The sequence below is a fragment of the Barbatula barbatula genome (genome assembly GCF_947034865.1).
Source record: "Barbatula barbatula genome assembly, chromosome: 1".
NCBI lineage: Eukaryota > Metazoa > Chordata > Actinopteri > Cypriniformes > Nemacheilidae > Barbatula > Barbatula barbatula.
Window position 1 is genome coordinate 22,872,133 of NC_136766.1, and position 25,205 is coordinate 22,897,337.

General features: G+C 39.0%; 2 protein-coding genes across 3 annotated transcripts in view; both read right to left on the reverse strand.

Moving 5' to 3' along the window:
- Positions 1–1,097: 1,097 nt before the first annotated feature.
- mtm1 (myotubularin 1) lies at positions 1,098–16,123 on the reverse strand. Of its 2 annotated transcripts, none has more exons than XM_079455734.1 (15): positions 16,003–16,123; positions 14,280–14,368; positions 12,287–12,359; positions 11,470–11,564; positions 10,650–10,760; positions 10,305–10,406; positions 10,136–10,219; positions 9,896–10,045; positions 9,468–9,653; positions 8,812–8,997; positions 7,186–7,389; positions 6,841–6,933; positions 5,399–5,512; positions 4,210–4,386; positions 1,098–2,955 (listed from the first exon to the last, which is right to left on the reverse strand). In XM_079455734.1, exons 2-15 carry the CDS (start codon positions 14,340–14,342, stop codon positions 2,773–2,775), a joined length of 1,821 nt encoding a protein of 606 aa, XP_079311860.1. In that variant the 5' UTR covers positions 14,343–14,368; positions 16,003–16,123; the 3' UTR covers positions 1,098–2,772. The 2 variants fall into 2 exon arrangements, with proteins under 2 accessions (XP_079311860.1, XP_079311859.1); XM_079455733.1 differs by having other exon boundaries at positions 14,280–14,365; positions 16,003–16,100.
- A 3,019-nt stretch (positions 16,124–19,142) lies between these two features.
- The window catches only part of LOC306898110 (uncharacterized protein), a 55,382-nt gene continuing 49,319 nt past the window's right edge, over positions 19,143–25,205 (reverse strand). The window contains exons 3-5 of the mRNA XM_079463364.1: positions 21,494–21,616; positions 21,341–21,392; positions 19,143–20,886 (exon numbers count right to left, since the gene is read on the reverse strand). Of these exons, the coding sequence (XP_079319490.1) occupies positions 19,856–20,886; positions 21,341–21,392; positions 21,494–21,616 (1,206 nt within the window). The 3' untranslated portion in view covers positions 19,143–19,855. The remainder of the gene's footprint in view (positions 20,887–21,340; positions 21,393–21,493; positions 21,617–25,205) is intronic.

Genomic DNA, 25,205 nt, shown 5'->3' on the forward strand with positions numbered 1-25,205 from the left:
AACCGAAAACAGGCAACTGAAAATCATTTGCATTTACAGAATCATGATATGAAAACCAACAGACTGTGAGGATGCTGTTACATTACTCCTGCTTAGAAATGTACTTTTTATTATTAAATATTACTTAAACGAACGGACTTCGTTTTTATTCCATGCATTGACCTTATAGACTTGATACAAATTGTTAGATCAATTTACTCAAGTGTGGTAGGCTACTAGACAATTTTATGGTCTCAGTTTCAGCCTTGTCTTAAAGCGAAAATAGACAACAAGACTTTTGCCCAGATTTTCAGTCTAGACTTGTTGCGGAAAGTCTGTGCCAATCTTTGTTACCAGTTTCTATCTGAAACTTTCAAAAGCTCTGCAATTGTATGATGTCTAGTTTTTTAAAAAAAGACTTAGACTTGGTCTTGATCTCGACACAATATAACCTTGGTCTTGACTAAACTACACACATTCATAATGACATGGGTTTCATATGTTGTTGTTGTTAAGGTGAAACCTATAAAAAGAAATTACATTTCAATTAAATGGTTAGTAGTGGTTGTCTGCTGAGCCTATTCGTTTCTAAATGCAGGTTTAAAGTGTTAAGGGGATACTTCACCCCAAAATTAAAACGTATAATTTACTCACATTGGCTGTGGAAAATTGTACGAGGAGTAAATGTAGAAGAGTTTTAACCACTGGTGCACCGGACCCATTTAAGTAAGTCAGTCAGTACAATGTAAAATATAAATTTAGAGAGATATTTTGAAAAACGTTGGTAACCAGGCAAGCGCAATATCTATTCTGACATTTCTCAGAGTTTCTTCCTTTGTGTTACACAGATGAAAGAGTCATATGTGGGTTTGAAATGACACAAGGGTGTATAAATTAAGACTGACCCTTTAAAGGAGTAGTTAACTTCAAAAATGTTGAAGTGTACCACTCCTTTAAGGTCTTTAAGCATCGCTCTGGTGTGAAGTACCGCCTATACTGCTACTGACAGCAACGTGTAAACATACCAGCCTTCCAAAGACAAAAAGATCCACAAAACAACAAAAAAAACTAGAATAAAATGGAGGACAACAGTGATGAGCGTGAAGACTTCTTCCATGTGAAATTGTTTAAATTAATTTAATCAGCATTATGTACAGAACAACAGTTGGCCAACAAATTAAGGATACACGAGGGAATACAAAACACAAATAGATCCCTTTAAACTATCATGTCTAACTTCAGAAAACGTCAGAAGAAACAAATCAAGAGTGTAGCTTTCCTTCACTCAATTTTATGCATTGAGCAAACGAATGGAGAACAAAAGAATTCCTACAGAATCAGATCTTGAACAGATCGTTAAAATGTTACAAAGGAAAAAATCGAAATGCCCATTACAAAAACAAAAAAGAAACTATGAGAGGATGTCCCACAAATAACCTACAGTTACCAAAACCAGCCAAAAAATATTTTTCTAATGACTTTCCTTTTTATAAAACCTGTCAAATTTTACACTGAATAAAATAACTATACTTTACAACGTTAGAACTTTCAACAGTAAAATACGTTTTGTTTGAGGTAATTACATAGTTCTGGTACTTGTACAAAATAAAAAATAGATTTTTTGTAATTTCTTCCCCTAAAACATCCAACCTCGCGTTGTTTGCCTGTTTATTGACCATATTCTTCTTCACACACTTTAAACTTCATATCCTCATTGAGGTCAGTCTTTAGAAGTTTACTTTTCAGAGGCAGCAGTAGCAACGACTCACAGTAACCGCCATCATGTTCAGTTACTTAATACCCCATACCAGCCACAGCTCCTTTACTGAAGAAAAAAACTGATCTGGGGACAGCTCAAACAGCTTCATATCCCAACCATTCTGCCCTACCAAAAGGACGATGCAGTACTCTGATGCCATGTCGCTTCGGAAGCAATACTATCAGAGGCTGAATTGTAGTTTTCCGTGGCAACTGCATGTCGTTTTGAGGGGAAACCCAAAGCCACCTGATGCTGCCGTGACAAAACAAAGTTTGTCTTTAAAATATACACCTGAAATCCTCAGATATGAGTAAAGGCACAGACATGGTCTCTCTGTCACTCTCTAAAAAAACCCTGGGTCTGATCAAAAAGCTAGTCAAATGTTCACGACATTTTCCACCATATTGTTCACCCACCTGAGCAGTGAATAACATTTATGGAGAAAAAATTAAGACATTAACGTAACACATCGGCTTCCCTGACCTTTCAAGGTCAGCCATCGGTCCGTCATTCAGTAAACTGACACGTGAAACAATTGCTCATCCAAAGGTTGAGGACCCTGCTTGACAAGACAATAAACAGCCTAAAGCTCCTAGCTCTCCAAAAGAAACAAAACCACCACTTTTAAAACCTTTCAGACATCTTACCAGTGCTCAACATTCAAAAATGTTTCAGATCTTCTCGTATCCTAACATGCATAACACAACAAATAAACCACATCCGACATCCATCCAACAAGATCGCTTTCAGTCCTCACATGAGCATTCCAAACCGTATCCAAGTGGTTTCTGGGATACGCGTACACTTTTTTCAAACACTTCTGTCCATGGTATGCAGCAGGCAAAAACAGCACTGTTACTTTAAGGCTTTTCTAGTCGTCCATGTTAAACTTTTTTTTTGCGCGATGAAGGCTGTACTGTGAATTATTGCATAATTGTTTTGTTACTCGTCAGAACTGTCATCACTACTAATCGTGTTACCATATTTATTACTATTGCTATGTACACATGTTCCACGTCTGTATACGCTTGCAATCAAAATGGTGTTTGTAAGTGTGTGATGTGCTGATTGGGCGTGGCAGCGTTGGGGGTGGAGCTGTTTGTCAAGCGGGTGGAGGATGGGGTGGAGTCTGTGAGCTGCAGGTCCTCCAGTTTCTTCAGGTACTGATCCCTCAACGCCAATAGCTCCTTGTAACGCTGTTCCACTGGACTCTGTTGCTGAATTACACAAACATGAACACAGTTCAGTGTGACAGCAGTAAAAACCTTTACCACAAGAGGGCAGCAAAAAACCTAACTAGTGCACTAAATGCAATAAAAGGCAAATGTAAAAGGGTGAAAGTTCTCAAAAGTTCAGCACAATGTGGAATTTTGCAAATTGATTTGAGAAGGTGGTGGGTGGAATCCAGCTATTTGAGTATTTCTTTGTTCGTTTAGTAGAGGTAAATGTTTCAAAATTCAAAAACGCACAAAAACCAGTCAAAAAATGAATGTCAAGTTTAGCTCATGTTTGTGGCATAAACTTTTTTTTATTTAATTGATTTATAAATGTATATTTGTGTGAAAGATACAGCCGCGGAAAAAAGAGACCATTTCAATGTTTGATTTAATCGGAATTTCTACATGTATTGTGGCCATTCCAGTCCAGTGTGTTGAACTTCAACAAAATCAAACCTCAGGAGTGACATGAAGTTCTCCAAAAACAACGTGAAAGACTGACAGCATGGCAAGACACATATAAATTATGATCAAAATACAAATATTACTGTTCTATTGCTTAAAAGTGAATACGATCTTGTTTTCCTTGCACTATTTCAGGTCTGAAAAAATACATAAGACCTTTTCTGTTATTTTGACCTGTTTCTCAATGTATTTGTGAATCAACTATTTGTGTGTTAATTATTTGAATCATTTGGGAATATGAAGCAATTCTAACCTTGCATTGCATCCACATGAAAATATAGTTTTGATGCTAATAAAAAGGCATTGTCAGTTGAATACTAGTTTTAAGACAACCGTTGCTAGTTCATTACAATAAGGCAGACATTCTAATGCTTTTAACTGATGTATTTTTGTTTAGGCTTGAAATTTCTATACTGGTAACAAAGATTACTTTAAGGTGTATTAATGCCAGTGCTGGAGTGGCTGTGTAAAACCAAAGAGAAGGTATGCGCGCCTATGAGTTTGTGTGTGTGTTGATAAGGACAATTTGAGTGACAGTTCTCTGCAGCGACAGTCTGGACGTAATTACTGGAGAGAGGGGATTTTCTGCACCACTGAATCAGAGGGGTACACACACACACTCTCACCCCGAGGCAAAAACACCCAATACACAAGACAGACACATAAACATTATTCATGTCACTCACGTGGCCACACATCTACTAAAAACAGCACTGTTTAATAATGCTTAAGCTATAAAAACACCTAAAGGCCAGGATTATAGAAATCCACAACATGATATGCTGATACCTGGTGTTGTATGCGAGGGTTCCAGCGGATGTAATAATTCACCCAGAGCTCTAGGTGGCGCATGCTGGCTACAGGGTAAAGCACACGACTGGACTCTGTCGTGTAGAAGGGGTTTATATATGAGGATGTGTCACTGTTGATCAAAGACCACAGAGACACCGTCTTTGTCCGAACGTCCTAAAAACAAACAATGTAGACAAAAGAAGAAACAATTAGTACTAAATATAAATATAATGCATACTGTTATCTAATACTAAACATAATATTTAACCTTATTTTAAAATGCTTATTTATAATTTACTGGTTAAACAGAATCAGGTGTTAATGGGTTTGGACATATTGTCACAATGCAGATTCCCTAGGCGCTGTGATACACACTGCAAAAAATGACGTTCCGACTGGTCTTGTTTTCCAGTACAAATGGCTCTAAATTCTTGAATCCAGATGCCAATGTGGTGAGAAAAATTATTTTGAATTAAGGTTTACCTTCTTCTTAGTCACCAAATTCAAGAATATTTTTCTTACGGCATTGGCAGATTTCTTTATTTTTTTTAAGCACAAATTCCCTGAAATTATATATATCATTTTGCTCATTAAGAAAGTGCATCTTGATTCAAGAGTTTTGAGCCATTTGTACTGGAAAACAAGACAGAAACACAAAGTGAGAAAGTCATTTTTGCAGTGCATCCACTGGTTAGCAGCAGCTGTAAAGAAAGACTGCGCTCTCTAACATTGTTGTCGAGGTGAACGACTCTAGAGGGCCGACAGAATGAATGTTTCATCTCTCCGAAGTGCATCTACTCTGACTGAGAGCCAGTGAAGCATCTCTTTTACTCATGCTCTACTTCACACAATGAGGCAGAAGAGAGAAATAAAAGGCAACGTGTCTGAGAGACTGAGCAAAGGCCAATATATCCCAATGACGCCTCAAATAGGCAGTGAGGAAGATGGGAATACTGTGACAAAGGTGTGATAATGGTAAAATGATGAAGCACATTTAAATGAATTCTGCCTATATTTTCATAATGTATGCATTAGTGTTAGACACTGCAGTGTATATACATGCAAGGACTATGAATAAGTCCAAATGTTGATATAATGCCAGCTTTTAAAGGAATAGTTCACCCCTAAAATGATCCCTATGGACCTTCCATAGTAGGAATACAATTATTAAAAACTAATTTCTTACATTGTTGTCACGGGCACTCTCGCAGTTGTAGAGGAAATTGCCAAATCGGCAGCTGTACAGGTGATCCAAGATAACCACCAGGAGACGTTCATTAAACTCGAATGCTGTTGGGAACTACAGGTTTGGAAGATAGATCAAAGGTAAACAAAATCATTAAAAGCATTATTATTAGCTTATTTATTGTTTTGTGGTATTCTGAAAGTATAGTTCCCACAAAGGCCTACATTAATGTCATAATTTAGACGCCATCAAATCAGTATGTTTTTTATTGAACACAAAAGGAAACATCTTGAGAGTATTTAGGGAGCTGTTACCCAAACAATTCAACTGGACAGTGATTCTTGAAACTGATGATTCTTGAAACTGATGAAACTGTTGAGGGCAAACTCTTCGCCCGGCCATGCAGCCTTGCATGGACAGAGCGGGAGCGCAGCAATACATGTCCCCAAACCTGGGGAACCCCCCGGCCCGTGCCAGAACCTTAAGCTACGCTTGATTATACATCTGCCAACTGTCCATATTTATTTTGAATTCATAAACACGTACACGCAAGTAGAATTTAGCAAAAAAAAATATTTGCATGTGTACATTAATTCTTATATGTAATTTAAATGTTTTCTTTTTCTTAAATATATAGACCATTTCATCGGACGCATGTTCCAGGACTGCAGTTAACATCCGGTCGGTGTTCGGTGTCTAAAAATATAACTATTTATATTTTATTTACGTTAATATTAATTTGTTTTAATATTTTTTTGTATAATAATTGTATTAAATAAACGATTTGCTGAGTTTTGTTGCATGTTCATTGTATTAAATAAACAATTTGTTGAATGGGTCCTGAAGTTTGGTCGCACTTAAAGAAACCGTATGGGAGATTGACATCTAGCGGTTGAGCTTGGTATAGCAGTCTCAATTCAAAATATTGGAGAAACAAGTTGAGCCAAGTAACGGTTCTTCTCGGTTGCTTCTGCTTGTTATCAGAAATAATCTACAGGCACTCTGTTGTTTGTGAATGTGTACCGGAAGTTAAAGGCAGCCCACGGACGCGTGCATGTGCAGAAACGTTTGTTTATGTGGTTTGAAATCATCTATACATGTATGTGTTTATGAATATAAATATGCACAGTATACAGATATATCTTATGTTAACACAAACTTTTATTCTGGATGCGATTAACCGCTTTTATCACAAGCCCTAATCAAATTTGAGATGCTATGGAGAGAAAGATTGTAAGTAAAAAGTGATTTGGCTTTTAGGTTGCTTTTGATGCTTGATCTATACAAAACAGTAGCATAGAGAGAGAGCGCAACATATCGCCTTTTGTGTTTTGTAAAAAAGTCACAAGGGTCCAGACTAAACAGCCGATGCCTTATTGGTTAAGCCTCCTTACACATAAAGACATGTGCTGGCATTGCAGATTTATATATTAGGTTTATACCTGTTTCGTCATTTGCCAGACGCAGTCGATGAATTGCAAAAAGATGGGTGATCTGTCCTGATCCGCATGATTTTTGTCTCCATGACCGATTCTCTACAAACCCACAAACATCATATTAAGTAGGCACAAGATAAAGCTCTGCAACTAGAAAATGAGCAACAATATATTGATGAAATTGGATCAGTTTCAGAAGCAACATCTCCTTATTTGTGCGCTATCAAACTCTCTCAAAGCAGTCACTCTGTTAACATGTTTGACAAAACACTAAATCCATCACATTTACTGTGTGATTTTGCTGACGCTAATTTAAGCTTTGAAATGACAAAACAATCTGGTGATACTCACCGAAGCAAACTTGTGTCCAAAGCTGATCCATTCCTTCTCCAGCAGCACCTGGAAGCCCCGGAGAGTTCTGAAGTAGGAGTCCAGCATCAGCATGGAGAGAGAAGTGAGCTGAGCTGTACGATCCCAGCCGTCACTGCAGTGAACCATCACAGAGTTACCAGACGACACTTTATCTGCCACCTGGATGGCCCCCGATAACACCAACTAGAAAAGAAAGAATGATTTATCATTTCATTCACTTTTTGCTATTATAATAGATCTAATATATACACATAATTTTATCACTGTGTGTTCCCTGGGAATCGAACCTACAACCATTTGCGCCGCTAACGTAATGCTCCAGCAGGTGAGCTACAGTAACTAGTGAATGCTAACGTTTGTAATAAAAGTCATTTCTCTAAAGTTACGTTGTTACCAAATGAAGTCCATTTCTTCACACATTTGAAAAAGCTTCCCAGTTTGAACTATTTAAATCAGGGGTCTTCAATGTTTTTCGGGGCAAGGACCCCTTAGATCAGCAGGGACCCCATTATACTAAATGTGTGAACGGAGCTATTTAAATAGAAACGACTTTTGTGTATTATTCGTATAATTTATATAGATTGTTTGATTATTTTAAGGGATTTGCAGCATCATTCGTTTTATTAAGGCTTAAATGAGATGACCGACCCTGGTTAATGGCACAACGACTGTTCTAGTGGAGGTAGAGGTTGTCTCTGGATGCGAAAGAAATCAGTGCAGATGTTATGCATTCAGAACACACCGCTATTTTATAATTCTGAGCTCCGTTGTCTTTCTCATTTTCTCATGGATCAGCAAAATTCACAAGTTTTTTCTGCAGAGCATCATATCAGACAACAACATGCAACCGGTCCGCGTTCTTTTTCGGTCAACTTGTTTGAAGTGCACCTTCAGTACACGGTTCGCGTTTCAAATATTTGAAACACGTACGATAGTTTTACAACGCAGAAGCAGTGTGGTGTCTTTTGCCTGTCAAATTAGATCATTTAAGCTTTAACTTATTTAAACAGAAGTTCAGAAATATATTAGAATTCACTTTATTTGCAGGCAAATCCTTTCATGCGTAAACTTATCGCAAGGGAGACGATGAAGATGTAACGTTTCTTCTATTGCTTCTGCTGCCTGACTGAATTTCTGTTTGCACGCAGGCAAAAATTGCAATAAGCGGGAGCTTCAATGAGTCCGCGCAGCTTAAGAGAACATTGATTGTCATATTACCATTTTTTACAAAAAGTTGCCTGTGAGTAAACCGTAATTAGCCGTCCCCTTGTAGTGCCACAGAGGACACCTTAGGCCGTGGACCCCCGATTAAAGACCCCTGATTTAAATGATTGAAACAGGGAGTTTAGATGAAACAGACAGTTAGGTTTGTCTCTTTAAATGGATGTAGTCACATCATACCCACAAGGCCTGATTGTCTATTTGTAAATATTATCTATTTATAATAAGGACAGAGACATTCAAGATCCACCAAAAAGTATTTAAAATATTGAGAGAGAGGTAAAAGAAAGTAAAGCTGATCAAACTCAAACCTGCACCCACATTTTATCTAACAACAGACTTCCAACACAACAAAATAGCACCAGCATGAATGTTATGACAAACCTTGATATGCTCTAGCCAATGGGTGGACTCCAGGCTGGAGAGCCAATGGGACTCCTCCACATTAGGGTAGACAATATCCTTTAGTTTCTTCAATGATTCTCTCATTACATGGATATTATGGATGTCCAGAAACACCAGCTCAGCGTTCTGATATGCATCTTCGCCCTCGTAACCCCCGCCCGTGGCCTGGAGTTAAGGGTTCAGAGGTCTATGGTTAAGGGGCAGGATTACATATAGAATTTCCACACACCTGCTCTGAGAGTTCAATATAAACACCTTGTGTAAGAGAAATGGCTGGATCAATAAGGCCACGTCAGCGTTGAATGAGTAGTTTTGTAAAACCACTGATGCACAATGAGGTAGATTTTAGTGTGATCTGCCAATTGGCAAAAATTGAAAACCTACTTGTGTGTGCAGTTTATGTGATTTATAGATCATGTGCTGAACAGAGTGTTTTTAGAGCTGAGAAAACAGACGCATTTCTCTAAAGCCCATACATTTTGATGTTTAAAGGTTTTGTTCACTTTCATTAACCAATGTAAAACACAAGAAATACAACTTATCCAAAACATTCTGTACTTCTGATTAAAGATGATGAAACTGATCAGGCCACGACTTAGTCCACATACAGTATTAGCAGCATTCTGGAATCTAACCTTATTCGCCACAGCATTGACGTTGGGCCTGGCATCGTAAATGGTGAGTTTTGGAGTACCATTGGCCTCACGGATTAAGTCCAAATAACGTTCATCATCTTTGTTACGCTTTCCGCTCATGCCCACCAAAGGCTGACTGCACCGTGTAATCACAGCGTGGTTCTGCTTATGGAACCATGACAACACCTGAATGTTGGAGGAAAGATATCACAAATTTAGAAAGTGAAGATATCACCAACAAAACACATAATTGCTGAGATAAAAGTTCACCATTATTATCATACAAAGACATCCAATAACAATAAATACTGAATATAACTACACATGTATTGCTCTATAGCACAGGACCATCCGTTTTTAGATAATCTCATAATTCAAGTCATTCATTTTTACACACGTCACAGGTAAAATGAAGAAATAAAGCTCACCGGGATGCGGCACCGAGATCGGAAGGTACCCACTCTTCTGAGATCCTCATCTGGGGCCTTATATGGAACAACAAGAATTGTGGGATAGGTGTCGCACAACTCGTAGTTCTTATTGATGAAAGTGATCCTCCACTCATTATTGGGCAGACCCTGAGAAAAACAAACCAAGAAAACAACACATTAAACACTATACACAAAACCCAGAGGAAAATACGCTGTATGTAAGCAGCTGGTCCTCACCTGCCTCCTGAACTCCTCCATGGGCTCATAAACGTTCCAGCCATTCTCCTCATACTTCTCCTGACTCAGAAAAGCAAAGAGTTGCTGTGAACAACAAAGAGAGAGAAAAGTTCAACAGTCAGTTAAATGTGGCATTATATCAAAATAAAGCTATACTCTACATACTGACCATTCCGTGAGATAGAGGAAACGCATATTTGAAAAGAATATCGAAGATGTCCCTTCGACTGTGGCCTTCTTGCTTCAGAGCGAATCGCAGGTTTCTCATGTCCTGAAACACATACACACACGCTCATGATTCTCTTTCAAGAACTCACATTTTCATTCTGTTTTTGTGTTTGCATTCCGAGTGCACAAAGGCTCTGGGATTCACAACTTACATTTGCATACATCACTTCATGTCCTCTATTGAAATTTAAAGTACATTTAAGTAGTCTCAATCTATACACATTATGTACATTGTTTATAATGGTATGTTTATTTCTATCATTTGTGGGTTATTTGGGGCCAGTACCTTGCAGGTGATATCAAGCCCATAAGAATTCTCTCCTCGGCTGGTGACTCCCCCCATCTTCTCTATGCGGCTTATGACACCTAAGGGCACGTTCACAGAAACCGGTGTCTCCTTGAGAGAGAAAAAAAACAGTGAGAGTGGGAGGAAAGGACGTTATATCAATACTCTTACACAGGTATTATAAACACAGTGGAATGGAATCCTATTACATATATGTCTGACAGCAGAACCATAAGAACTTATGTTTGAGTTACACTTGAATTTCTGTACAGACACAACTTTCAATAAACTTTCCCACTTCAAGGGCCATTTTTTTCTTTCCTTCTCTCTTTGCCAAGTTGACAGATCATAGCAACAGACCCCAGCAATGGCAAAAACGTTCACAAAACAGGGCTGCAGGTGCCCACTGCCATGTGGCAAGCCAAGGACAGAGCCAGGAAAGATGAAAGCCTCTAAACCTTTTCCTCCTCTCATTACCTTCTCTTTTCTCTAGGTACACTGACTAACAGATGCCTGTTATTAGTAACGGTGGACACCGAGAGTTAATCCAAAATAGGCGATACAGGAACTGTAAAGGACAAACTGTGTGAAAGAAACAAGAGGAAATAATGAAAGACAGAAAGGAGGAAGGAAACGGATGGGCCGGTTTTGAACAGAGCAACACCTGGCATATCGTCAGAGGGTCTGTGCCTGATTTTAAACCTTTGAGAGAAAGGTGAAACTAAGGTGAAAAGAGTTTTGTTTTGAGATCTGAGGCACATGAACACTGTTGTTTTATTTGATATGCACACATACACGTGTTAGTGAAAGTTTCTCTTACTGTGTCAGTGCTCTTGAAGTAGAGTCTGTAGTTGGTGATAAACACCTTTCCTTTCAGCGCACCATTAAATGGGCAGATGTAGATGATGTCTTTATCTGAGGAGTCGAACAGATTTGGGCAATATCAATTAATAAATTACATCTAATAAAGACAGATTTAAATCCCATTAAAATGAGGACTTTAATAATAAACATTTGAACCTAAAACCTTTATAGAAAATGAATGGGGTCAATGTATTTAAAACCACATTAAACTGTGCTCCGTCATCTTATCAGTATTTCTAGATGTATTGTGAACATTTCAGTGTCCAGTGTCTGTTGAATTTCAACAAAATCAAACAAAGCGACAAAGTCTTCCAACACCAATGTCAAAGACTGACAGCATGACGTCATATTACAAATATTACTTTTGTATTGCTTGAAAGTAAATATGAAATATGTTTTTTCTGTTATTTTGACACGTTTCTCCAGTTTTCATTTTCTGGAAATACATGCAAATAGAAACAATATTTGTATTTGGAATTTGGGAGAAATATTGTTATTAGTTCACAAAATTAAGCAAAAATGATCATTTTGCCCAAACATATACACAATTTAATGAGAAACATTTAAGATTCTATACGACTTTCTACTCAAATGACATTCACCATGTTACCTCATCAGTTCAAAAGGTCATTCTGTATTTCCTTGCATTTATTAAACTATGCATGTAGCTCCTTGGAACATGGATTATTTAAGATGATCTCAAATATCAGAACGACATTCTTAAAATACATTATGAATAAAAAACAGGCTTATTAAGAACCACACACACTTACCAATAATTCTCTCTTCTCCCGGCAGTGACGCAAAATCAGCCAGCGGCTCCATCTTCAGACTCTCTCTGGATGTCTGTAATCACAGAGTAACATTAGGTTGACATACCCATCTCTAACCCTTCTCAAATCCTATTTGTTGAAATAAAATGTATTTTGGTTGCTTTATTGTATTTTGGTTTACTACGAAGGAGTCGGGACCAGATGGAATTTCTTGTGTTTCTGTTTCCATGCCCTTCAGTCTGCACACACAATTATTTCTCATAACAGTTATATTTTGATACTCACAACATTAATACTCTAAACAAACAGAAGCCTAACACGACTCCTTCTTCTGTGGTATTACACTGTATCAGAGAAAAGTGTAGTTCTGGGAAATTAATGAGCGTGACAGGAAGTAAATGAGTGGGGGTAGTGAAGAGAGAAAAATACAGAGAAAAGGAGACTGTCCTGTTTCACCCTGTCTGATGTGTGTGTGTGGTCAGGGATCCAGATTGTCTTTCCCTGGGCTATTTTCCTGCTGCCAGTTGAAGGTTAGTGAACTGGAATGCAGCTAAGAGCGGCGTTTGCTCCACGTAGCCGTTTATTCTGTCGCCCTTTTGCTGCTGTTCAGCGTTTTGTATGCTGTAAACTGATGGGCAGAGCGAAGCAAGGGCTTCTGGGTAATGATCCAGCCCATGCTCTTTGGAGATGACAAATGTAGCAGCCAAACCCATGAGCGCACACACACATATACTCTGATACTAACCTGACTAACAGAAATAAGCAGTAGTTGGGTAAACACAAGAGGAGATGAAGAAGAGGGAGAAATGAAAACCGTAGGGTTGAAAGAGATGTCCTTAAAGACGCAGTGTATCATTTCTGTGCAGCTATCAAAACCAAAACGAATGAAAAATATGAAAAAAAAGAAGGAAAGGAAAAATATGAAAAGAAAGAAAGACTAAGATAAGAGGCAAACAGAAGCAATCACAGAGACAGATGGGCAGTCCTTTGTAAAAAAATCTCTCTAGCTGTCCTCGGGGACCCTGGGAAATGGATACTAGGGTTCTGCTGCCTATCACCTGCCAGGTGTTACAGCTCCACTAACATATGTATGGAACAGCAGTCTCCTGGCTCAAACACCAGCGACGTGCCAACTCCCTGTCTGCCTGGCATCCCCTCTGCCCAGTGAGGTGTGATGTGCCAAGCCAGCCACTGTATGCACATGCACGCATTTAGACAAGAAAAGGTTGTGCTACTTTTTAAGGAAACATCTTTTGGTCACCGTTTCAAGTTCCCTTTTAATTTAGAATCAAGCTTTTACTCACCAACATGCAATATGCAAGTCTATAAATGGTACTAAATACTAATAGCTGTGCTGAACGGAAACAATCTCGTCTTAAAATAGTGCAGTCGGATGCTAGAAAGTGTGTTTTAGTGTTGTGGATAGGCAGAGAAAATATTTAGTTTGTGCCTATTTTCCATTATAAATCCTGTGATGTGACATTTTAACCTTTCAAATATTCCACACTTATTAATACAAAGTAAAAAATTAACACAATTTCCAAAAACCTGTATTTTGAATATACAATAATTAGATTTAGCTTAAAATGGTTTTAGATGACCATATGCTAAAGTCACTGCCTAAATTGTGTTAACTACACATTGATACTGTTATAAAGTAAGATGTGTAAACCCCAAAACCAGCAAATATTTCCTCTAAATGCTATCTTCACATGCACTATACTTATACATGTGGCGTCTATAGCTTCTATAGGGCTGCCTAATAATATAGGAAAGGACAGCAAGGGGCAGCTCTATTGATACCAGTGAAGCACATTATTTATTAATGCAGAAAACGTAAGTCTAACCCTCCAACAAAAGAGTCACACACCTACAGGATCATGTAGTTTTAAAAAGCAATGGGGATAAAATTACAGAAAATAAGAGTTCTGTAAGATCAATGGTGGGGCTAAATGGGGGGCCGGACATCTACATGCAGTCGGACTTCACTTACATTTTGGCTGGAGCTGTTCCCCAATGGACTGGAGTTGTAAGGCGCTATAGGAGCCGAAGCCATGGCTAGGTCTGCTTCTTCCACTGCTACTGAAAGACCACAAAAGATTAGTTGTTTTTATTTCCTTTTGGAACGTTTGCTTTTTAATCACATGAAAGAGGAGTCAGGAAAGGAGATGAGATAACGTCATGTTTTTTAAGCCTTACTTTCTCGACAAACCCAGTTGCTATTAATATTAATTATGGGGAAAGTACCAAAGCGGAAGTGAAAGGAAGTAGAAACGAAGACTCTGCAGCATCAAGAAGTGCTATCAATTCACAACAGCTATGTGAATTATGATCATTCTGTGAAGTGATGCATTGTGGGACAGATTGATATTTACATCGTATTAAATTAGATTATTTTCACACAAAATGTCTGTCAAAATAAACCAAGCCATTTAATGTTTGTGTTCAATATTTGTTTCATGTTTATATATATATATAAGTGCATATGGTTGTCATATTATTAACATCTGTGTGGTACTAAGGTTGTCACAACCTACCAGTATAGTCAACATCCATGATACTAAACATGATGTGTATATTCTACTTCTGATGATAATATTGTAAATAAAACAATGACTCGTAACATTAGTCCTTTGTAAAAATAACATCTTAAGAGATAATACCACGATGATATCCTTATCCTGAATTCTTTAGGCCACCATAACCACAAAGTAAATTCTGATATTGTGACAGCCTTACATGGTACCCTACAGTACATCACGGTATCTTCACAACAACTGCCTGAACTACTAATATACTGAAACACCTCAAAAGGTAATGTGTGCAGATTAACATCTGTATTGGTGGGGATACGTGTTATACAGGTGAATGCAAATCATTTAAACCAACAACACTGAAAATCTATTAAACCTCACAGTCTGGGGTCATTATTTGGCCCCTATACAGTTAACACAAAAACTCATATGGATTTATGGGGCACATTATGTTCAGATGTGTGTGTTGGTCGTGTCTCAAGAGGTTACGGTTAACAGATAGACGTGTAAATGATTACAGCAACAGTCAAAGAGAAAGAGAGTTATTTATAATGATGACAGGACGGTTATGGATCTCTGGCGTGACGGGGCACATCCACGTTATTCAGGGACTCCTGTCACAACTATTCTCCTACTTCAGCATGAAGACATTAGTAAACATAACAGCTTTACGGAAAACTGTCGTATATAAAACACATACATCTCAAAGTTGACAAGCCTAATAAACACAAAGTGTTTTGTACGCACCTAAAACAATGTAACCTCGATATTTGAAATGTCCCCGATCAGGCATGACAGACAGGAGCTTTAAGTTCACTAACTTATGTGATGATGAGATGGAAAATCATGATCAGTCAGTAGTGCTCAACCCATATGCCTAGACATTCCCTGCATTCTGTAAAACAACGACACGCCGCGACGGACACGTCGAAAAGAGTTTTGCAAACGTAGAAAAAAAGCTACTTTTATAACTTTTAACCTTTTCATCTGTGCACTCTGAACGTATTCCAGGACAGGACTGAGACCAGGAAATACCTCGGGCCTATCTCTCTAACACACCTCTTAAGTGCCACATGTAGCCCAGTCTCTCCTCAAACCGGCCCCAAATATACACCCGGTCTTTACTGGGAAAACGCAATAAGCGACTTGCGCGATCTGTCGTTAGCAAACGCGTTTACTTACCCAGAAACTGCAATTCTCCGTTCCTGAGATCGCCAGTCTGTTTTGCACAGCCGCAGGAAGCGCACAGCCCGAGTCACGTGACAGCGGTCACGGCGCCCATTGGCTGCTCGTCCACGGATGTACTGCAAAGAATTTAGGGAGTTGTATTTTTGCTCCGGAAAATGAAGTAATGGCCACCGGCAGCGATGTTTCGTGTTAAAATCGCATAACATTATCTTGACTAGGGTCTATTTGCAGGAATTCAATTTCATTAAAAATATAATAAGAAAAACCACATAATAATGTCATAAAAACTCATTTAAATCTGTTGAAATTGGATTTACCGATCTGACAAGGACGTCTCCCACAGTTGTACACAAACACGATTTTTGATCTTGCCTGTTATACTGCATATTTTACAAGTTGGATTAAAAGTTAGAAGTGAATTAGATGTTTATTTTGTTGCAATAAAGTTGCGATCGGTTAAGTTTGTATGTTCCTTCAACTAAAACTACAAATTAGACCAATGCGTTTATTGTTGAAACAGAACGCTTCAGATCTAAACAGGCAAAACCATACAACAGAAGAAGAGGAACTGAAATGATGAAAACGTTTATCATGTCTATTTATGTAACTAATTGTGTTGTTGGTGTAAGGAAAGCTAATGAAAACATTAAGAGCAAAACATAGCAAAAATATTTAAAAAATACGTTTTTTATTTGGCAGCATCTTCATCCACAAAGGAGACACTCACATTTTACATTTTGATTGCACAACATTTTTTTGCCTCCCAAATTCTCCTAATACTCAAATAGTTGCACTCAGTAGAGTAGCCATTCAATAGTTTATCCGCACACAACTAGGGTTAATCTGCAACTGTTTTTACTTTCCAGGTTTAAGAAGTTATTGCATAAACTGCATTAACATACAAATGCTAAGTAGGCTTTTGCCACTGGAGTCTTACAGTTCCTTTGCATCATCTTTTTAGATGATGCGATGTGACAGCAATATCTGACGATAAAGGCATCATGTTTTCTGCATGAGAGATGGAAGCGTACTGTAAACTACAAACTAACCACTTTAATGTAAAATATGAGCAGCTAAAAATTAGAAAAACATGTTATTTTTATTTTTTACATTTTGTATTTATGTTGTTCTTCATAGTTAGATAACTTAGTTTGAAAGTATCCAACTAATTTGTGAAAAGAATAAATAAAAAGGAAAATGAACAATGTTATTGCATGAAAATGACTCTGTTTGAGTCTAAAATGTAGAAAATACTTGTATGACCCATTAAAGTTTTTATTGTACGAAGAACCTGTTGGATTTTTGTAAAAAAGAAAGACATTATAGTTATTCTGAATTGCTAAACACTTAATCCCATTATCTGAACCAAATGGCCACTGATTTAAACCCATTTTTTAAATAACTCTCACCAAAACCTTTTGCACTCTCAACACAGATGGCAAAAGTTAAAGAAATAGTTCACCCAGAAGTGAAAATTCTGTCATCATTTATTCAACCTCTTGTTGGTCACCAACACAGAGACGCTCATACAGATTTAATTTGTCATATGGAATTATCAACCTTTGTATACAATATATTCACAAAAAAAGGGTGCTTAAGACTTACATACATTTTGGACATTATAAAAACAGTATTAAGTGTTTTTGCACACAATAAACATTCGACACGATTGTTTGATTTTGCCAGTGAAAGCTTTTTGTGTGTGTGTTTAAGGTTTTGAGAAAATGTTTGAATTTCAATAAGTTTAGTAATTTCTTTACCCATACCATTTTGCAAAGTAATATAAATTGTCAATTTTTAAATGCCGTTCTGTAGATAAAAACCTCAGAAAATATCAGATATTATATGCAATTGTTTGTAAGAGTTACTTTTCAAAGGGGAAGTCCCACCTGTACTTTCTCCACATGTAAATATAATATAAGTGAAATCCATATACTTCCAGATAAAAAGCAGTGATTTCATTTACCAAACGAATGGGCTTCATTTTGAATGAAACGAGACTGAAATATATTCAAGTGTGTGGGGAAAAGACACATAGAATTTTTTTAGAATCTAAAATGTATTCTTTTTAATAAATCTAAGAAATTATTCTTCAGTATGTAACCTCATTCAGGCTTCTAAAACGCATCTAAACCTCTTCTTGTGAATAATTTCCCATGGTGCTTTCATTTCGATGACAGCATAAACTTTTTTCTCTGACTCATCGGAAACCTATTTTATTTTAAATAACTTCAAACCCAGACAAGAAACAGACGTGCAGATTGCCTCGTACACTAGGCACACTTTCTAGAATCTTCAACGTGTTTACTCGTGTGGTTTCTGCCGAGTCCATGACCCCATTATCTGGATTCTCTGTAACTAACGGTCAGTTCTGCTCAGTTATCAGACATTTCAACACTATTTGTGGTGGCTAAAGAGGTATGGTGCTTTAAATTTTACTGTAGTCATAAATTTCAGTAACACCATCAGTGAAAACAAAGACAGGAAAACCAAACAAAAGTGACAAGGTCAAAAAGAGACATTGTTCTTTTATACAGTTTATTTTCCGATCTAAAAATATGAAGACAAAATAAATCACAATTAATCACAAATCAGAATGTCTTTAAGTTCATGGCGTCAACTACATGGTAATGATCTGTTGAAGACCCAAGACTCCGCACAAAGGGTGGTGGGTCTTATACTGCGACAGGTGCTGCTCTTGTATTACCATAATAGGTGGTGTGAAATATATATATATATATATATATTGTCCCCAGGTTCCACGTAGCCGGTGTGCACATACAAAAGACATTCCTAGAATTGTCAAAAAGCATCCTTGGTCCAGAAAACTTGATCCTTATTCCGTATTTTGTCACATTGACTTTTACACTGGTGTCTAGTGTAACATGTATTATGCTATATCCATTTATGGAACCTCTGGACAGCAAAATATTAAAATGAAATGCTGTGACAAGGTATTGTACTCCAAACCTCACAATTTAAAAACACAAAACAATTAAAAATGTTTTGAGCTTACTAGGGTACCAGAAGTTCAGTTATGTCAAAACCATAACAATTTTATCAACACTGTAATACATAGTATTACTCCAAAACTAACCATACTGTCTTGCATAATACAAATTACAAAAGAGTTTCCCAGTGTAAAACACATCATTTGTAATTTCAATGTGTCGCTTTCATTTTTATTTTTTACATCATTGCAATTTTGTTTTATTCATTATTTACAATGAAATTTAGAAGAATTCATCAGCAGAAAAGAAGCATAAATATGTTTACTTCTCTTTTCTATGTTACAGTTTAAGAAACAACATTTTTTTTATATTTTACAAAACACGTTATTTACAAGACCCTTTTCAAATACACATTAAAACAAGGTATGCTTTTCAATCAGCAATAATGAAAAGCTAGACATCTCTGTCCGTCTGGTCCGACATGAGAACAACACTGTTACCACATTGCTTTCACTGCATGAGAACTTTCATTACGCTGGTGGGGAAAGCTCATGTATTCATATCAGTGTTTCACTCCATAGATATTAAACATAATTTACAATTTAATTGTAATATAGTGCAAAGAGCACTGGAAGAGCAATCTGTGAGCATTTGAAAGGGCATCTTAAAAAAAAACCCTGTCTGATGGCTCCATCACCTTTTGAACTCTTTTAATAGAGCTGGGGACCAAAGTCATTTCAGGCGGCATAGCAGTGCATCATTTCCACCAATACATTCTCGCTAATACCAACCCTGAAAAATACGATTTATAACCTCATAAAGCGATGACCCCACGACTCCGGTTCTGCTGCTGTGTGTAGTGATTTTCAACCTGGGAAGGTCTGGACATGTTACCCCTATGAGTTTTGCTCGAGGTATTCATCAATCATGTTGAGATTGTTGAGCCAGTCTTCATTGTTTCCCACCAGAGTGTCTATGAAGTCTACTTCCCCACCACCATCTCCTCTCCCAGGCCCTTGCAGTCCCCCCGGCATTGCCCCGTTGCTATGATGCTGTGACGTATAGTCATAAGAGGGTAGTTTAGGTACAGAAGTGTGTCCAGGGCCATAGCCCTGCGGTGAACAATGTTTGCCCACGGAAGCAATCTGGTAGCTAGGAGGAGCCATGCCATGGGCCGGGTGCATCATAGACAGACCGCCGGGCTTCATAGTAGCTAGAGCGGAAAGCGGACCTCCGATTCTGAGATTTTGCTGGGCCATAGAGGAGAGCGGCTGGCTGGTGGGCATCTTCTGATCCGGCCTGCCAACCAGACCAGGGGCTACCTGATTAGGCGGAGGACGGGCACCAGGGAAGTTGGCTGGCATACCTGCCATGCTAGATCGCTGTGGAAACTGAGGCCCTCCACACCCGGGTGGAGCTGCTCCACTGGGGAAGGGATGTTGGTGGTTTCCAGGGTCCATGTGTGGTTGCACCCCCTGCTGGTGCTGCCAGAGCTGGGACTGTGATGAAGGCTGCTGCTGTGAAGGAAACATCAGACGCGAAGGAAGAGGTCCAGTTTGGTGCAACGCCTGCCGCAGGTGATGGGTTGGCACGGGACCTCCTGCCAAGTTGGGACATGGCATTCCCGGTCTGGTCACACCATGAGACGGGTGCAGCGGTTGACGTGGAGGTCCACCCATTCCCATCATGCTCTGGCCTGGCTGCATCGGCATTCCAAAGTCTTGTGAGGGGTGGCAGAGGGGTTGTTTGGGACCTTTGCTACACATGTATCCTCCAACAGATGGACCCATCTGGGAGACAGAGTTGGAGGAAAGACCCATTCGATTTGAGGGTAAGGGACCATTGTGGGAGAGCATGGAGGAATTGGGCTGTTGAGATGATCCCATTGTGTAACCACCGCAGTCTGGAGGAAGTGGTCGACCTGGACCTGCAAGGGAGAGAGCAAATTTTTTTTAATTGTAGCACCGCTTGGGCTATATAACAATGTTGCAATAAATAGAGTAGCGGCTAAAAGTGATGTCCACCTTTTAACAAACATTTGAATTTGCTCTGTATTGAAATATAGTATTTCAAATGTATATGCGTGTTCCATAGCTGTATTTGGAAACGTTTTTCTATGCATTGATTGTATATTAGAATAAACCCCATATTTCTTGATATGCATTAAAAAAATGATTTAGCTACATGTCCAATTGACTTAATTTAAGTTAATCAAAGAGATTTCTTCAGTTTGTGGTAGTTTATTCGAACCTAAAGGGGGCAATAAAGGTAAATATTTTTTGGCTAATACTGTGCAGTGGAGCTAAATAAACAGCGTTTAGTAATGACACCCAATCATGTTGATGTGAATGTTTTATTTAATATAGGTTTGGTGACTGTACCTTGAAATGTGATATGTCCTCCGTTCAATTGCTCCATTTGCCTTTGCTTTTCCTTTACAAAACAGACAGGGATAAATGAACATAAACAAAATCAATATCATCTACATACGAATTATATCAATCATGAAGTATTTATTTATTCTAAATACTGACTTGCTGTTGAAGCTGTTTGTTTATCAGTTGATTCTTAAGCAGGTGGTAGTTGGTGCTCTGGGTTTGCCTTGGCACTGCTGATGGAGGTTCCTGAAGGTGTGGTACCAGTCCTGCACCTTGATCCTAAAACACAACATGCAAAAAGGAAACATTTTAAACTTGGCCATCATTTAAACATCCAAAACAAAGGCCATCACAGCCTCACAGACATGATCTCACCTTCACTTGACCTACGACAACAACTGTAACCAACTACACATAATCTCATCGCGATCAAAGACATGACGCCATTCGGAATAACTCAACACCACTAAAAAGGCCATTTTAAACAAGGCAACGTGTTCAAACAAGGCTTCTTTCCTTAGCAGTGTTGTAAACATCTGTAAATAACCACAGAGGATTCAGACCAGACCCTGCCTTCCCAGAGTCACCGACGCTTGTTTTTGTTGGCTTTGTCTGAATGCAACCCTCCACCCGAACGGTCCAGGCATTCCCATATTCCCGTTCCCACAGAAGAAACCCTCCCCACTTGTTTTCTCTCCACAATCCCACCCAGATCCCGATGATATAGATGATTACTACTTCTAGCGTGGAATACTGTGTTGTGCAAATATAAAACATTCAGCAGCTACACATTTAGTCACAAAATAGGGTTAGCCTTCGGTTCCGTCCATGACAGACAGTAACAGAAAATACAGGAAAATTGAGGATCTGACTTATGTCAGATCACAAACGCAAAATGAAATGAATGTGCTTGTTATTCGAATGAAATAACAGAGCTTATCTAAAGGCACTAACAGATACTCCTAGCATGAATTTGTTGTAATCATCTCTGCAAGTAGCAGGCAAGGTGGTGAAACAGCTTCCCAGGGGGAATGTCGAGGTGATTTGCAGTGGGAATGGCATGTCTGCAGCACTAGGGCTGGTAATGGATATTGATCCAGCTCTTGGGTATATGCAGCCAGACCGGAGAGCCGGTTCTGATGCTTTTGTTGGTGTAGTGTTAGGATCGCGCCTGCAAATTGTCAAAGGTATGAATCTGTTTAGTTAAAATAACTAGAATACTTGAAAAGCATACTCATTACTTCTAAAATATGGATAGTTATTATGTAGTGTTTTCAATTCTCTCAGCTTTGTTACACCTCCAAAATAGATAATAATGAGCTACTTTGTTAGTCTGGTTAGAGACTCCGTGACAAGTCCTATATGTAACCGAACGCTAGATGGCGCATGCGCACTCTCATAGTCTCAAAGCTCAAACAGGGCGCCCGTCGCGTTGATCCTCCTCAAGAACAGTCAAGCACGCCGAGTTTTATATGAACGACAGCTCTATCCCGTGTCTTTATCGATCCACTCATCCTAAAGCACTCGAAGTCTGAAACCAAACATCATCTGCTCTTTGTCCAGCCTGGCTTGCGCATTGCCATTTCTAGGCGCAGAGGATCTAGGGGGACCGCGCTTTAGGTTAGCACGAAAGTCGGTGTCCAAATATAAAGCAGTCGCCTGTTAACTAGAGTGCGCGACACGTTATTCAGTCAGGACGCAGCTTGCGCTCTATCCGGGAGAGCTCGCCAAGTTAAACAGCGTTTCCGAGCGTGCACTCGATAAGAGACGGTCCAGAGCTACACCCTCACACCTCACAACGTTTCCAGAGCCTCCGGCAACGCACGCACGCACGCACGCTTCGAATAAAGCAGTGCGTCCCTTTCCGTTCCGTGCGCTCGCTCGCGGTTCAGCGCGCGTTTAATAGATGAGATATCGCAGGTTATCAAAGCAATCCGCTGCCTTTGTTGTCGAACAGAAAGAGACCGATCCGGCGAACGCAAGACCGTAACAAAGAAAGTGAGATACGTTTAACCCTGTCAAATTCGTTGGGGGGATATAAATGGAGAGGGGTTTGGCCATTTCTGTTCAATTCAGAAAAGATCTTTTCAATTCAGTCAAATAAAGCAATCGTATAAAACATGAAAATGAAGAGTGTGGCCAACAACAAACGTAACCAAACAAAAAGGAACGTAACATTCAATTCAATGTTGTTAAAAGGTTACGTTTTGCGATAGAAGGAGGCACAGGGCAAATCACAATGAACAATGTTCTTCATGTTCTGTCTAAAACTACACGAAATAGCATAGTTACCCATACAAGAAAATTTCAGAATAACAATTATTCATCTGCATGCTGTGTGACAATGCCCCCGTCAATCAATCCCAAACATTGGTAAACCCACCCAAAGGTCGATCGATTTAGGTGTACATTTAATCCAGCCTTGAATATTTAATTTATTCTTTAATCGAGACCCCAATTAAAGGGCAAATAAACAGTTTATTTACAAGTTAAATGCATCCATATGTTCATATCGAGGTCCATTCTGGAGGCTTCAGTGTAATTGCAATGGTAAAATGTAGCGGGAGACAGAGAGAGACTGAGAGAGAGAGAGAGAGAGAGAGGGTGGTAGTTTTCGAATGTCGAAGTAGCTTTGTCAGGCAACTAAGGGTGACCTTGCTGGGAGGAAAAGGGGAGGAACAGAGAAAGAATAGAAAGCTCATGGAAAAGTTGGAAAGAAAAGAGGGGGCAGGAAGAAAAAATACAAAAGAGCGAGAGTGACTAAAACAACATGTTTCCCCCCTAATGAGTAAATAGCATTAGTTAAACAGGCCGAATTAGACACCGCAGCGGATAATAAAAGACATGCATGTACATTCATGAAATTGACTGACACTTTTATCCAAAGCGACAAGCTATGCATTTTTTATTGGTATGTTTTTGCTGGGAATCAAACTCGGAGTCAAAACCACATTTGTTGGTTGAGCTACAGGAGCACGGAGGACAGGACACATGCAGAAAGTGTTAAAAAGACAAATTAGAACAGAGTTGTGTCGAGCGTGTGAGAGTTTGGCTGGCAGAGGTCCAGCTGTCTAGGGCACAGACAGACACGAAGTACTGTGATTGCCTTGGCAAATATAAGCTTTAATATAAACGGAAACCACGTTTATTTACATCTATTACCTTGATGGCTGGGTTAAAGGATTTTAAATGTTAACCAACATAATGATGCCCAGTGGTACCTACAGTGAGTGTAATAAGGGCTACAATTTTTAAAGGTCAAGATCATGCTTATGTCTATATGAAGGTTTAGAGAAAATCAATGACATTCATAACGTCAAATCATTTTTAAAATTCAAGTGCTGGTAGTCTCGTGAGCACACACACAGCATTACGTTCATGTGTCTATGTGTGATGATGGTGGGATCGGCTCTCATTGGGCATGAGAGGGGATGTTAATGAATGTGACGCCTGACCTACTTCCACAACAACATGTATCAGCTCTCTTTCCCTCTCGTACTCTCTCTGTTTGTGTAGCTTGGAGACAAGAGCCAGCCTTCATGCCAACCTTCCTCCGCCGGTTAACCATACTTTGCCGTGTCCACCATACACAGACAGGCGGACAGACAACCAATTCCAATAGTCAAAGCCAGTTGTTGAAGACAACCACATGTTTTGTACAGACATGCAAAAATAGGTCTAGGTACAAATCTCTCTCCTCCCTTTATTGAAGGAAAGTAAAGTGAATAAAGATTGGAGGTGTGTGGGTGGGTGGGTGGATGTAAAAGGAGAGAAAGACAGAGCTCCCCCAGTCTTGCTGCTTTGAAGCCTGCTAACTATCCTGGGACCCTTTGAAACACCGCCTCAAATTCCCGAACTGTTCCTGGCA

Coding starts and splice junctions, on each gene's coding strand:
- mtm1 (XM_079455734.1), bottom strand. CDS start 14,342: ATGGCTTCGGCTCCTATAGCGCCTTACAACTCCAGTCCATTGGGGAAC. Junction 11,565..12,286: donor GGGAGAAGAGAGAATTATTG/GTAAGTGTGTGT, acceptor TCGACTCCTCAG/ATAAAGACATCATCTACATC. Junction 10,220..10,304: donor TTCCTCTATCTCACGGAATG/GTCAGTATGTAG, acceptor TGTTGTTCACAG/CAACTCTTTGCTTTTCTGAG.